Genomic DNA, 14439 nt, shown 5'->3' with positions numbered 1-14439 from the left:
GATGTTTTCCACTCAGGACTCGCATCCAGTAACAGCCATGCAGCCAGCAAGCAAGACCTCAAAGAATCGCACTGGCAAGAAGAGCAGCAAAGCTGCCAAAGAGGCCGCCTAATCATCTAACAACGTTGCTAACCTGTTCACATAAACTCTCCACACAGTACCCATTCTCAGTCCCAACCTCTGGACATAGGGAATTGGATATGCGGCATAGGTTTAGATGACTATATGGTTTGCTCTGATCAGCTTTCATCCCAGGCACGGTGGCAAAATCACAAGATTACCATCAAGACAGCTTTGCAGACCGTACAAATCGACGGCTTACGGACTGAGAGGAAGCAAGATGCAGCTTGACGAAGGCAGTAAGGCCGGGGCCCGGGGTGTCATCCTGGAAAACACCATGTACCTAACCTCTCAATGCAAATTAGCTGAAAAGGCCATCATCATCAATCCCGCATTGTTAAAGTATTACAAGTATGAGGTATAATATTGCATGTGACCAGCGTTTGTGTAAGGAAATGTTGCATGGTTACAGTCTTTTAAATACGTGAGGGGAAACTCGCTTGTGTTGAGAGGGTTCCAAGAATATTGAAACGCACAAACGCACAACGACAAGTGAGCAGATATTTCATCAAGTGCAATCGGGCCGAATCGCAAACATACTGTGATACGGAGAGCATCGCATGGTTTCTATTAGGTTGGGTAAGCCAACGACTAAGTACGATCTAGTACAGGAGTTGGGAGTACCCAAGTGTGCAGAATGGTCCGTACCGGGACCGCACAGGCGCGTAATGGTCACATGACAGGGGTCTGGGATCACAATACATTTGACGGCGCCATTGGCACCAAGCCCCAAGACCTTTGGAAAGCCAAGCATGGATTTCGACAGATCATAAGTTTTAACAGGCGTTGAACTGTTGATGCGCGATGGTAGATGGTAATTAATTCGCTCTGTATATTTCTAACTACTCCCATATACCCTGATCCATCCTGATCCATCCTCATTCATCCTCGGAAAATCTACTGTTTTTAATCAACCTGGGGAGCAGGACTTGCCCATCGGAGGCTCTGCGCAAGTACTCTCCCAACAACACACTCATTCCTGCTTGTTCGGCAGCATTCACCCACTCGTCGAGTGAAACGACCTGAAACTGTTGGCCCGAGCTCGATTCCATCAAGGGCATGATTTCATCACGTCCAATCTTCGTCTCGCCAGATTCATACAAATACGTCACAGCCTCCGTAGTGGCGATACCAGATTGGTAAACGGCCTCGAGGAGTTGGCGTGCGGCCGACTGTACGGAAACCAGATCGAAGACTCCTGACCATGAGCTCGAGTCTGGCACTTTCTGGGTTTCTTTGGTGAACCGCATGACATTACCCATAAGATCAAGTTCCGGCGCATCGGTACCGGTGATGCTCGATGGGCGGTGTATCCATACCGGCAGACCAAATCGACGGTTGACGTGCTCGAGATATATTTCGCTCACCCACTTGGCAGCGATGTATCCATCTGTTGGTCGAGATGGAGGAGGATATGACGATACAGACATCTCGCCGAAGCTTTCTTGACCAGTAAGCCGTGCAACACCAGCCGACGAAACAAAATGTAATGGAATACGCCGGGGCAATGCAAGTTTGACGATTTCTTTCGTCGATGCCACATTGATCAGCTTGAGAGTCTGATATGTTTTCATGAACGACACATCCGCGCCATTGTGAATAACGATGTCTGCACAGGAGAATATAGATTTGATCTCAGATTCAGATAGTCCTAGTTGAGGAGCCCCCAGATCACCGTAATGCAAGTGAACTTTCGGGTGGGAAAATAGTTCAGATAAACCCGATGATCGTTTTCTGACAGCAAGACAATGAACGGACAAAACGTTTTCATCATGTATAAGACCTCGGAGGATTTCTTTGCCAAGGAAACCCGTTGCGCCAGTGAGTACCACTGTCTTGACCCCCGAGGCGATAATATGGGTGCTCTCATAATTCAGAGGTGGAGTGAGGTCCGTTGCGACTTCAATCTCCGCATCCCAATTCACATCCGGCTCGAGTGCGGGGCGAGATATATCTTGAATTCTGGCCGCCATTCCACGTAGACTGCTGGCTTCGAAAAGTTGATACAATGCCATAGATGTACCGAACTTCTCCTGGATTAGAACTTGCAGGTTGACAAGAGCGAGGGAGCTTCCACCAACGTGGAAAAAGTCAGATTCTGAATCAATCGAGTGAAAGCTGCTGAGTTCGCGTGGTAGTGCCTGTCGCCAGAGCTGACGCAATGATTGTTCAAATGCCGTGAGGGTGCTGTTGTCCGGCAGCTGGGATGAAATAAATGGAATGGAAAGTGCGCTGACTGCGACGCGATCAGTCTTGCCCGAGGTATTTTGGGGAATGCTTTCAACTGGAATGATAGCAGCAGGTTTCATATGAGGTGGCAATGGCAGCTCCTGGAGAAGGCGGGCGAGAAATTGAAGTATATTTTCAGATTCGTGTGTGGCAGCCATTATAACAAAGGCAACAAGAAATTGATCGCCCTCAGATTGGTTTGCATCTAAACGAACCGATACCACAGCTTGTGTGATAGCTCCAGCTGAAGAACTGACGATCGCCGTCTCGATCTCTTCGATATTGATGCGAATTCCCCTCAATTTGATTTGGTTATCCCCGTCCATGCGCCCGAGGAGAATAAGACCACCATCGCGATTGAGCTTTCCGCGGTCTCCAGTGCGGTGAATTGTTGTCCAGTCTTTCTCTTGGAAAAATTTGCTTGCGTACCGATCACTTGAAAATCGTTCGGCTGTTTTGGTGCCATCAAGATAGCCCTGGGCAACTCCTGCACCACCAACGACCACTTCCCCAGGAATTCCGATGGGAACAGGGTTCAAGGTTTGGTCGACAATGTAAACGGAGTAGTTTGGTAGTGTATAAAGAGCTTGCGCAGGGGATGTTGATGTGGAACCCAGCAGGTCGTACGGAACTTCACTGGCTGAGCATGCAACACTGATTTCCGCCGGCCCATAGGCATTTATCAGTTTGAGGTCTGGCCGATGAAGATTCTTGATCTCTTTGATCAACCCACTTGGCATGAATTCACCACCACATACCGCGGTTGATAAGCGAGAGTTACTCAGATGGGAGCGACCATAACGCAACCAAGCGAGATATTCGGTGGGGGTCGCAAGGGTGCACGTCACATTCTCTGATGCGATGAGTCGCGTGAGAGCAATGGGATCCCCTCGTGTGAGATCAGATGCAATCACAAGGGTCGCCGCAGAGCATAGAGAGACCATGATCTGCCATAAAGACGCATCCCAAGCATATGATGATTGATGCAGGATGGTCTCATTCCCCTGCTTAAGTTCCCAGACGACACTGGATGACTGAACGTGGTGAACATATGCTGAATGCGCAATCATAATTCCCTTTGGGACACCGGTTGATCCGCTGGTATACATGATCACCGCTGTCTGACTTGGGACAGCCATGTTTCGGATGGGGCGTGCAGTAGAGGCGTTTAGGCTACATACGTCGATAGGTTTTGCCGTCGTATGCAGAAGCGTATAGTCAGGCATAGATTTTGTATCAACCAATACCATCGGTGCTTGTGTTTCTTTCATGATCATTGCGAGTCTGTTCATCCCCACCTTTGTGTCCAATGGAATGTAAACACCACCGACACGCAAAATGGCCATGAGAGAACATATCCAGTCTGCACTTGGAGACTGTAAAATACCAACACGGGTGCCTGAGCCAACTTCGTTGCGTAGGAGTTCGTTGGCAATAACATCGATCCGACGCTGGACTTCACTATAGGTCAAGGAGTTTCCATCGTGGTTCCTCAATGCGACACGGTCTGGATAACGCGAGGCAACCTCATCCAGGCGATGGACGATAGTCACAGGCCATTCATCTCGCAGCTCGGGTCCTGCATAATACCATATTTAGCAAATGACCTACAACTAGTAAGGGATGATTGACTTGCCTCGGCCCGCAATCACTGCCTCTTGAATGTCATCTTTCGAATGTAATTTCGGCCAGGTCACCCGGGTTGCTGGATTCTGGAGGAAAGAACGAAGGATATTGACATAGGAACTGACCAGGATTTCTGCATGCTCCATTCCATACAAGCTAGTCTGGGCAGACAGGTGAATTAGCGTCTCGCCGGCACCGACATTGCCAACATCTAGACCGAGATCGAAAGAAGTTTCGCCGCCGCCCAAAAGTGCGCCATCGGCTACACAACCACAAAAGCTTCGTGATTGCTCGACCTTGGGTCGATAGTTGAAGAGGGTTTGGCACAGAGGATTATGAGATGCGGATCGTGGAACGTTGAGTTCTGTCAAGATAACATCAAACGGCACACGCGAGTGGGAAAACGCACCCTGTGTGATGTTCCTGACCTCTTTGAGAGATTCTCCGAAAGATTGGCCTGGCTGTTGAGAGAACCTCACAGGAAGGAGGTTCAAGAAAAGTCCCACGCTCCGTAGTATGTCGGCATCCGTACGGTTTCCATCTCCGAGGCCGATGCAAACTTCCTTCACATCAAAAAACCGTAGAAGAAGGGTCTTCCAGACTGCCAAATGGAAGTGGAAGGGTGTTGATTTGAACATCCGGCAACACCGGTCAATTGAATCCGATAAACTGACATCGAGACGAATATGTGCAGTATGGGAACGAAATTGAGCAACCTTAGGGCGCATGGGTTGTAGAGCAAATGGAAGAAGGGGAATTGTGGGTGGAATCTCTGTATACTGGGCTCGCCAGTAAGCGATATCTCCAGCCCAGGTGCCCTCTTCGTATTCACGAAGCTGCCGCATAGTAAAGTCTGGATATTGAAGTCCATCTTCAGAAAGGGGTTGGCCTTGATATGCCTTTTCCACATCTGACCAAAATACTTCGAAGCTAATACCATCCATGTTGATGTGATGAAAGCCGAAGATTATCCAGTGCTTTTCTAGGTCAAGCGAAAGCAGCTGAACACGCATGACCTCGCCATCAGAGAGGTTGAACACGTGCGCCTTCATCTGTTTCTCGGCCTCTTCAACTTCTGCCTTGTCGGAGATTGCAACATGCTCCAACTGTAACGAAGATTTCGTCCAAACGCCTTGGATATGGTTCCGTTCATTGTCAGTGAAAAAAAATGTACGCAGGGCTTCGTGGTGTTGTCCTGTGGCTTTTACGGCATTTGCAAATTCTTGAATTCTCAGGCGACCAGACAACTCAAATGTCGGTGTAATATTAAATGCAGTTTTGTCCTCAACAAGATGCTCTAGGAACCAGAAACGCGACTGACCATAGGACATCGGCAGAGTCCTTTGGATTTCACGTTTTGGGGGTCCCACTTTGCTGCTGTCAGTAAAAACGGATGATGAAGTGTCATCATTGTCTTCGGAATTCGAGTCTCCGGTAAATAACGACGTCGCCGAGCTGCCACTGTACGCATTCGTTGCATCAGGAAGTGCAAAATTTGACTCCATAGACCTTGCTCTGGTATCTGGAACTATTTTATCCACGGGCAAAGTGGGGGAAGGTGTTGAAGGGTTAGGCTGGTGCGCCTGTGACTTTACAGCCTGTTCTGCCATCACATTGGGGATCAAAGATTCTGGCAGAACTTCTGCAGCAGTGGCCAAAAGCTCACGAATTGACGCCGCGTTAAAGATTTTCAGCACCGGCATATCCACCCCCAGCTCCTTGAGGAACCACGATCGAAGGTCAACAGCGACCAATGAATCGACACCAAGCTCATCCGGACTCATGTCCAACATAGGCTTGTTGGGATCAGCCTGAAGGGCGGACTGGAGCTTCAAAACAAAGCTATCTAAAGACAGCTGTTAGTTTCAGCTGGGTATCTAACTTGGGATGCCTGTACCTTGCAAGATCTCGATGACTTCCTGGTTTGAAGTTGCCTCGAATAAGCGTGTTTTTATCAACACGCCAGATTTCCCTTTCTTGTCTGTCACCACAAGTTTGCTAGACTTGTAGACCAGATGTTGAAAAATTGGGTTAGAAACCCAACTCTTCGACTCATCATCGTCAATTCTGAGTCCACAGCATAACTCAGCGCTCCCGACACGCTCCCTACAAGAAAGTACACCTTCGGCAAACACCTCATGGAAGTCTTGTTCAGACATCCATGAATGCCCGACTCGGTAAAGGTATGATTGCTGGCCCATGTTCAGCTCTCGTGTAACGTAGCCGTTACCGACAATCGCGCCGATGTTGATCGCATGTGCTGCCAATCCACGGTTTCGGCGTTGGGCTGCCAGACTCGCCATAAACATATTCGCGGCATTATAGGCAACCTGGCCAGGGTTTCCCGTCATCGCAGCCATCGACGAGAAGAAAACCATAAATTCCAACGTGTCCTCTGGGAACAATTCGTCCAGTAATATACTACCTTCAACTTTAGGACGGAGAACCTTCTCAAGGCGAGGGAGATCTAAATCAATGAACATTGTGTCCTGGAGCACCATCGCACCTTGTGCAACACCCGCGATAGGAGGCATGGTTTCGCTGATGTTACGATGGGTTGCTTGAACAGATTCCCGATTCGTTATGTCACTGCATGTGTTAGCCAGGCGTGAGTGATTGGAACCAAACAAGAGCTTACTTGGAGAATACTCGGACAGTGCATCCATTCGCAGCCATTCTCTGCAGCCATTGGTCATCGATCTTTGGGTTTCGACTTGATAGCGCGATGTATCGTGCCCCCTGTCCGATCATCCACTGGCAAAGCGACAAACCGAGCCCGCCTGTTAGTCCAACTAGCCAGTAAGTTTTGTCCTTTGAGAATTTGACAGCTTTGGTAGCAGGGCGAACTTGGACAGCAAGCTGCGATTGACCCCATGCAATTAAAGACTGGCCCGCAAGCGGAGATTGTGCGCGAATCAGGTCCTCAAGTCCTAGAGGAACAAACTTGTGCATATTAACTGGCATCAGGTCGTATTGTGCTCTCGCCCAGGTATTCTGCAGCTGCATAGCCAATTGGCCTGTATCTGAGGTGTACTGAGATTGAGAGATGTTTGCAGTCAAAGTGCTCTCGCTCTCAAAATGACAGTCTGTCCGCAAGCATGTCCTCAGGAGAGTAGTCACATCAGAGCTGCCACTCATATTGACAAGGCGTGAAATATTGCCAGGTAGCTTACTTAATACTTCACGCCGGGTGGAGTTTGGGTGGATTCGGATCCATGGCCATGAGCAATGTCCTTCCTTTGTTGTCAAAAGGACAAGTTGCACACCCTTTTCTGCTGCGTATTTCGTAAGGACTGGTGCTAGCGAGAAGCCAGGGTCTAACACGGCCAATATTGTTCCTGGTTGAAGCTGTTGGAGCATAGAGAGAGCAAGGAAATGGGAATAGAGGGTGAGTATCGATCGAATTCCTAGCTCTTCGGAATCTCCACATCGCACCGTCAGGCCATGTGGCACACGAACTTGAGAGTCCAGAGTATGCGACAGAGCGACCACACGCTCACCATTCCACTTATTCTTCCCAACCAGCAAGAAATAATTGTCCGTTGGAGTGATGCGGACGGCACGGAGGAAAGAGTGAGCCACATCAATATGCACATCATCCGGGAAAGAGGGCGAGTCTTGAGGGTCCTTTTCTTCAATTTGATATCCAATTTCAGTTGGTCGGATGGTCACCACGGATTTTTTACGTTCAACCTCTTTAATAATAAGACGCCTTGAGGAATTGTATCGATCGTTCCGACCAGAGTTCAGGCGGAATCGAGGAACTTTGAAATTCCCATTCTCTAGCAGCAGCTCCCTCTCGTTGGACCACAACATCCCATCGAGCTGGCCACTCTGATCCCAAATTTCGGCGGCTTCCAAATGGAGCAGCTTTGTAGCGATAATATTGGAATCAGCGTCATAAAGCGAACGGAGGTTCAGGAAATGGATATGGAGGTGAGTCATCTCCATGGCCAATGTGCGTTGAACTCCTGTGAACATGTTGCCATAGGGATTCTCTCCCTGGGCACCGTGTCCCACCCACAGAACATTCTTGCTTTGTTTGAAGAGCTCTTGGAATGACCTCAGATTATTAGGAGACATGTGCCTGAGAACAGGCCCATCCAATTCAATCAGACTAATCACTGACCCCATTACGGGAAGATTTGCCGAGACGAGGTCATCTAAAGAGCCAGCTGTGTAGATATTGCTGTAGTGGGGACGGACCGCAGTCTTCATATCGGCTACGATATCAGCAGTCAAGGATGTTTTCCCTCCGATGATTGTCAACGAGTTCACACCTAGTGGTGTATGATTCGCTGCTAGGGGATCACGAAGAAAATTGACGCGGTGATCGACAGCTTGGGTAATCATGACGGAGAATGGCAGAGGCGAGGTTCTGGAAGATGACAACAAGGCTTCGAAACCAGAAAATCCTGTTTTTTGCATCAATCCTTCCCATTTCTCCTCCGATATACAAGGGGATAAGGTTCGTCCCTCCTTGTAGCCTAACCACCAGCCTGGTAGGCCACCAAAAATCAACCCGAAGCGCATGACATCCGAGTCGGTGAGTTCGAGCATAACCAGGTACCCACCAGGCTTTAGTAGCCGTCGAACATTTGTGAGGGTTGACTCAAGATTTCTGGTGGCATACAGGGCTAGAGGAGCAATGACAAGGTCAAAACAACCCTCTTCATAGTCTTGTTCCCCGATGTCTTTCTCGATGTCCAACAACTTGAATGCCATTCTAGATTGGTAATCCGAGAATCTTTCACGCGCGTTATCGAACTGTGAGTCCAAAATATCGGTATATGTGTATGATGTAAATGAGGAGCCCATTGCACGAAGGACTCGTTCCGAAGTAGCGCCGGCGCCAGCTCCTGTAATAAATTAGTATTGCACACAATTTCAAATGTGTGTGGACTAACCAATCTCCAAAACATTGACATGGGGGTATCTATGGCCGATCTGACGAGCCGTCTGTGCGATGGTTTCCAAGTATGCGTCTATTCCAAGTGTTTTGGCGTAAAATTCCGCTAGCATATTGTCGCGCATCAGGATTTCAAGTAAATTCTGATCTCCGCGAATGACAGCAGGAAGGTTCTCCCCAACGGAACACAGTGCTTTGATGTCGATGCAGTCGGAATGACTATGTAGATCAGTCAGTGTGATTCAATTTCAGTTTGTTAGGTAAACAAGAGTTCAAGTTCTCACCGATTCAGAATTGGAGCAACATCGTCCATGGTGTCATTGGCCCATTCCGCCTTTGCGAATTTATGTTTTCCATTAGCAACAGAGGTTGTACAATGCTCCACATATGAGAGAAAACGTGTATGGTCCCAAGTTGCATTTGCATGATCGAAGTCCTGGAGCGAATTTTCAAGTTTTTTCAAGTAGAAATGTGCCACGCGCTCGAGATCCACGCCTAGGGAACCCTCTTGGGGAAGCATGCCTTCAGCTTTCTTAAGTTGTCGCAAGGTGGGTCTATCAACATCCCATACCACTTCCGTGAAAAAGGGAACATCATTTGATGATGTCAATGGACTCAAGGGTGTGGTATGAAGCCCTTCCAGTTGAACCAAAGTATGTCTCCCGTCTGCTGAAAATATATCAACATCGCCAGAGAGTTCAGCAAAGCGGGCATCCGTGACCGCAGAATAAAAGGGCAAATCTGTACCACAAGCACCAAGAGCGACACAGGCGGTTGGATTGAGGCGAAGCCTGTCAATTCGAGTGGGAAGGTAAAGGGTGCGCAAGCGTCCATCACCTGGAAAGGAATAAGCAAGCATGATGGACTGAATAGCTCCGTCAAGAGAGGCTGGGTGAATGATCAACGGTCTTTCAGTTTTGGAATCCACCGGGACAGCAATCAAACCCGATGCCTCGTCCATTTTTCTGCGCAAGTTGAAAAGGGCCTGGAAGGGGCCGGTATAGCCAAACCCAAGCTCTGAAACTGAATTGTAGAATCGGTCTGCTTCCAGATCCAGGAATGAGCCTTGCGGGTGGGCGTGTGGTGGGAGGATATCGTGCTTGGGGTCACCCAAAATAATTTGTATGGCGGCAGATGCGTGAAGAGACATGTTGGATGACCCCTTATTAGCGTCAGAATGACAGGCAAAGGACGCAGACACGCAATCGGCCTGGACTTGGTCGATGGAAAGTCTGAAAATCGTTTCCACTCCCCCGTTCTCTTCCAATACCAATGCCTGTCCGATGACCACATCATGGAAGTCGATCAGTTGCACAGAACCCAGGCCATACTTTTGAATGATACACTCAACCGCCGCCGATATATAACCAGCTGCAGGGAATACCATTTGGCCTTGGACCTGGTGATGTGCCAGCCATGGAACCTCCCTAGGGTGAAGATAGTTGCGCCAGCGTAACTCATTGTCTGTCCCATCGGGGCATTTGACACCCAATAGGGGGTGGAATGGTTCCTTTTCAGTGCGTATTGCGGTAGATGATCGAGATTCGTGCCAATAAACCCGATCATGGTCCCACGAATACGATGGAAGGCCTTTTATGAGCTCTGGAGATCGAGTGTTTTGATTTTGCATTGCTTTCATCTCAAACCCTGCGAAGTCCACGACACCCTCACCCAAGGCAATCCATAGGGCGCCTAGGGCGGATGAGAAAGCCTCGCTGTCCTTTTTTCCACGATTTAGGGTCCCGGTGTAAGGCAATGTCTGGCCAGACACTTCTTGGATCGTCTGCATTGAAGGTCCTTTCAGTGCTGGGTGAGGACCAATCTCCAAAGCCATGTCGAATGGCCCAGCTGCACCAACGGCATAAGTGACAGCCTGGGAGAATAGTACGGGCTTGACCATGTTATTGCTCCAGTACGTGTCGGCAAGATTCTCATCCACGCTGTCAATGTTTTCCCCATACACACTAGAAATCCAGGTAGCACTGCCACTCGGTGGACGCTGAACTGTTATGCCGCACGTGCGGATCGCTGCGATATAAGGAGCTGCGCAGGAAAGCATGTGATGTGAGTGATAAGCTTTGTCCACTTTCAACAAGCGAGCAAATTTTTTCTCATCTTCAAGAATTTCTCTAGCCTCATCGATCGCATCGGCGTCCCCGGAAAGTGTGACGCTGGCGGAGGAGTTGCTAGCTGCCACGCAAATTCTGTTCTCGAGGGACGGCATCTCGCAAAGCTCCTTTGCATCCTCAAATGATGTTCCCGCGGCCATCATTGCCCCTATCTGTCCTCCCTGGGAAGTTGTATACTGAAGAGACCATCCGCGGTAATAGGCAATGCGGATAGCATCCTCTTCGTTGAGATACCCCGCGGCATACGCTGCGGCAATCTCCCCAGACGAATGGCCAACGACAGCAGTGGGTTTCACATTGGCTGCTCGGAGAAGCTGAACCAACGCAATTTGAATCGCGGTACAGAGAGGTTGCGAAAACGCCGCCTCCCCAATACGGGATGAAAACTTATCTTTCACAAGCTCCCCCCTCAGCGACCAAACAGGGCGATGCTCAGTGGGTAAATCCCGCAAAGACCGATCGAGTCGGGCGATACAATCACTGACCATTGGCGAGCTTTCGAGCAGTTCAGCACCCATCCTTGCCCACTGTGCTCCTTGGCCCGTAAACACCCAAAGGAGTTTCGGTTCGAGGATACTTCCTGTTTGCGTGCTTGGTGTTATTGCCAAGGACAGTACTGCTTCATCCAGCCCTGCAGCAAGCTCTCCTAGGCTTGATGCAGACACCGACAAACGTACTGGCAGAGTGGAACGTCGGCAGTTCAATGTCCATGACAAATCACGGATATTGACATCCGAATTATTTCGCAAATACGCCGAGTATGCTGCAATGTTGGTGAGAAGCGACTTTTCGGAGGAGGCAGAGAAATTGAATGGTAACACTGCTCCGGAGCTGTCATCTGCAGCGTTCTGACCACAGGCAAGCGGGCGCGTATCGAATTCTTCCAAAATTGCATGCGCATTTGCGCCGCCAAAGCCAAAGCTGTTGACACTAGCACGACGAGGGGTGTTCTCTGAAAGCTGCGGCCATTCTTTCGCAACTTGAAGGATTTCAAGGTCGTTGTAGAAGGGAAGTACCGTGGAACTCAACTCATTGAGCAATAGGTTTGGTGGGATGACAGCATGTTGTAAAGCAAGTGATGCCTTGAGGACCGCTGCTAATCCAGCCGTGCCCTCAGTGTGCCCGATCACTGTTTTAATTGACCCAACATACAAGGGGTGCTCTCGGTTACTATCGCGCTGATACTTGGCTGCTTGTCCAAAGAATGCAGTACTGATGGCCTCCGCCTCGACTGGGTCACCTGCAGGAGTTCCTGGTTCGGTCAGCAAAGCCCTACAACACTCGGTTTCACCTTCATTTCAGTTATAACTTACCGGTACCGTGAGCTTCGAAATATTGTGGCCGGTCGGTGGGGTTGGAAAGATCTAGTCCAGCTCGGGCATACGTAGTCCGAATAAGGTCTGCTTGAGCCATAGGGTTGGGCATCGTGATTCCTTTGGTACGACCGTCTTGATTGGCACCTGTCTCTCGAACGATGCATTCGATGTGATCTCCATTCGCCAATGCTGCACTTAATGGTTTGAGTATTATGGCAGCAATTCCGTCACCGCGTGCATATCCATCTGCATCTTTATCCCACATGCGCGAGCGGCCCGTCGGGGAGAGCATCTTCAGCTTGCTCTCTGCGATATATTGCTCCGGTCCAAGCAGAAGGTTGGTTCCTGCTGCTACCGCAACATCAGTCTCGCCACTTCGCAGGCTCTGTACGGCCTGGTGAAGGGCAATCAGACTAGAAGAACATGCCGTGTCGATGGTCATGGAAGGTCCCCGCCAGTCGAAAAAGTAGGACACTCGATTGGATAGAATGCTTCGAGCAGTTCCCGACGCAAAATAAGTTGGGAAGTTCTGCACATCCCGACCCAACATATCCGCATAGTCATTGGTCATCAAACCAACATATACGCCGGTGTTGGACCCTTGTAGCTTTTCCATGGGAATGCCAGATGTTTCGAGTCCCTCGTAAACAGTCTCAAGCAAGAGCCTTTGTTGCGGATCAATCGAGTTTGCTTCCACTGGCTTGGTTCCAAAAAATTGGGCGTCAAACAGTCGATGATCGTCGGACAACAAATAGGAATGTCGAACATTCGTTGTGCCATGGTGAAGGCCATCGGGGTGGTAAAATGCTTTGGTGCTAAAACGGCTTTCTGGAATCTCGCTAAGGACATCTCGTGGTGATCTGAGCAAGTCCCAAAGTTTCGAGGGTGTTGTTGCATCACCAGGAAAGCGGCAGGCACTTCCCACGATGGCAATCGGTTCTCCGGTGTGCTGAAGACCACCTGTCATTGTGTAGCTCGGGTTTCACTGACTCTGCACAGGCTGGTACGATCAATGTGTCACTCCGCGTATTTCTATGAAGGGTCTATAGGATATCAATCATGGACAATCGGGACAAGATTTTCTTTGCAACATTCACACTCTAGTTAGCAGCGATGGGGAGCGGTACATATCATTGTGCCGATGCTCGCCTTGGTTGTCAGATTAGGATAGTTCGGACATCCAATCTCGCATCAGCTTGTCATTGTTTTCAGCTGGTTCCGACTCCGAGGCCTGTCTCCGGGGTTGTGATGTGAAACGAGACAAATCATGATGTAGGTATGGGATCCACCGGGTTTTTGCCATGTGTGCAGATAAACTTCCTGTGTTTTCTCACTTCATGTTATTCTAGAAATCTAGAAATACCAGGCTTCCAGGGGTTTGAAGTCCGGCTAGTTTGAAATCTCAAGACCGAGTCCGAGTCCGAGGGTCATTGCCCTGTTGCATTTGCATGTTCGAGATCTCAGCAAGACCATCAAACCATCGATGAGTCGCCAGCATGGCGTGCAGGGATCGTAAATATTTGTCTCATGGCCAATGGAGTCTACTATATTGCGATATTGCACAACAAGGATCCAAGGAGAATATGCGCCCGACTACTCTTTTTCCTAAGTAATTAGCAATCGGTAGGTTCAGCATCATGCTTCGACTCCGAGATCAATAACATACCTAGTCCATGTTCTAATACTAGAACCCCTTTTTCCCAGATCACCACTCTTAGGTTCGCAACCACATTTCCATGTGCCATGGATCTTGGTCGGTTTGAGTCTTGACCTCAGCATATTCGAGTTTCAACTCCTAATATCCGATGATGGCTGCATATTGTAATCTGAGCGGTCAGCACGTGGAAAATGGACGTGCTCTAGACAGTTTGTGTTGTCTGCTTCCCTATCCCTCTCTAGGCAGGAGGTAAAAATATTCCCCACCCCGCCCTGTCTTGGTAATGCTGCATGCAGCAGCTAGGATCAGGATAGGCAGGAGGTGAAATAAAGGCTCGCTGGGGACAAAGCGCACGGAAGAGGTGGGGAAATAGAAGGACCCTTGGAAGGTAGTTACCTAAGAGAAGGCTGCTGACTCAGGTATCAACTGTGGCCTGAGGCCTCTATTTCTTTC

At 49.2% G+C, this 14439-nt stretch overlaps 1 protein-coding gene across 1 annotated transcript; it reads right to left on the bottom strand.

Moving 5' to 3' along the window:
- Window positions 1-998: 998 nt before the first annotated feature.
- Window positions 999-13296, bottom strand: LCP9604111_8063 (uncharacterized protein; the record flags this gene model as incomplete). Its single annotated transcript, XM_039076165.1, has 7 exons — window positions 999-3928; window positions 3986-5821; window positions 5873-6564; window positions 6614-8834; window positions 8883-9103; window positions 9169-12265; window positions 12327-13296. The coding sequence occupies 7 exons, from the start codon at window positions 13294-13296 to the stop codon at window positions 999-1001; spliced, it is 11967 nt and encodes a 3988-aa protein (XP_038926037.1).
- Between the last annotated feature and the right edge of the window lie 1143 nt (window positions 13297-14439).

This window comes from Penicillium roqueforti (assembly GCF_015533775.1).
Source record: "Penicillium roqueforti strain LCP96 04111 chromosome Unknown scaffold_28, whole genome shotgun sequence".
In the NCBI taxonomy this organism is placed as follows: Eukaryota; Fungi; Ascomycota; class Eurotiomycetes; order Eurotiales; family Aspergillaceae; genus Penicillium; species Penicillium roqueforti.
This window is presented reverse-complemented; position numbering and strand designations above follow the sequence as displayed.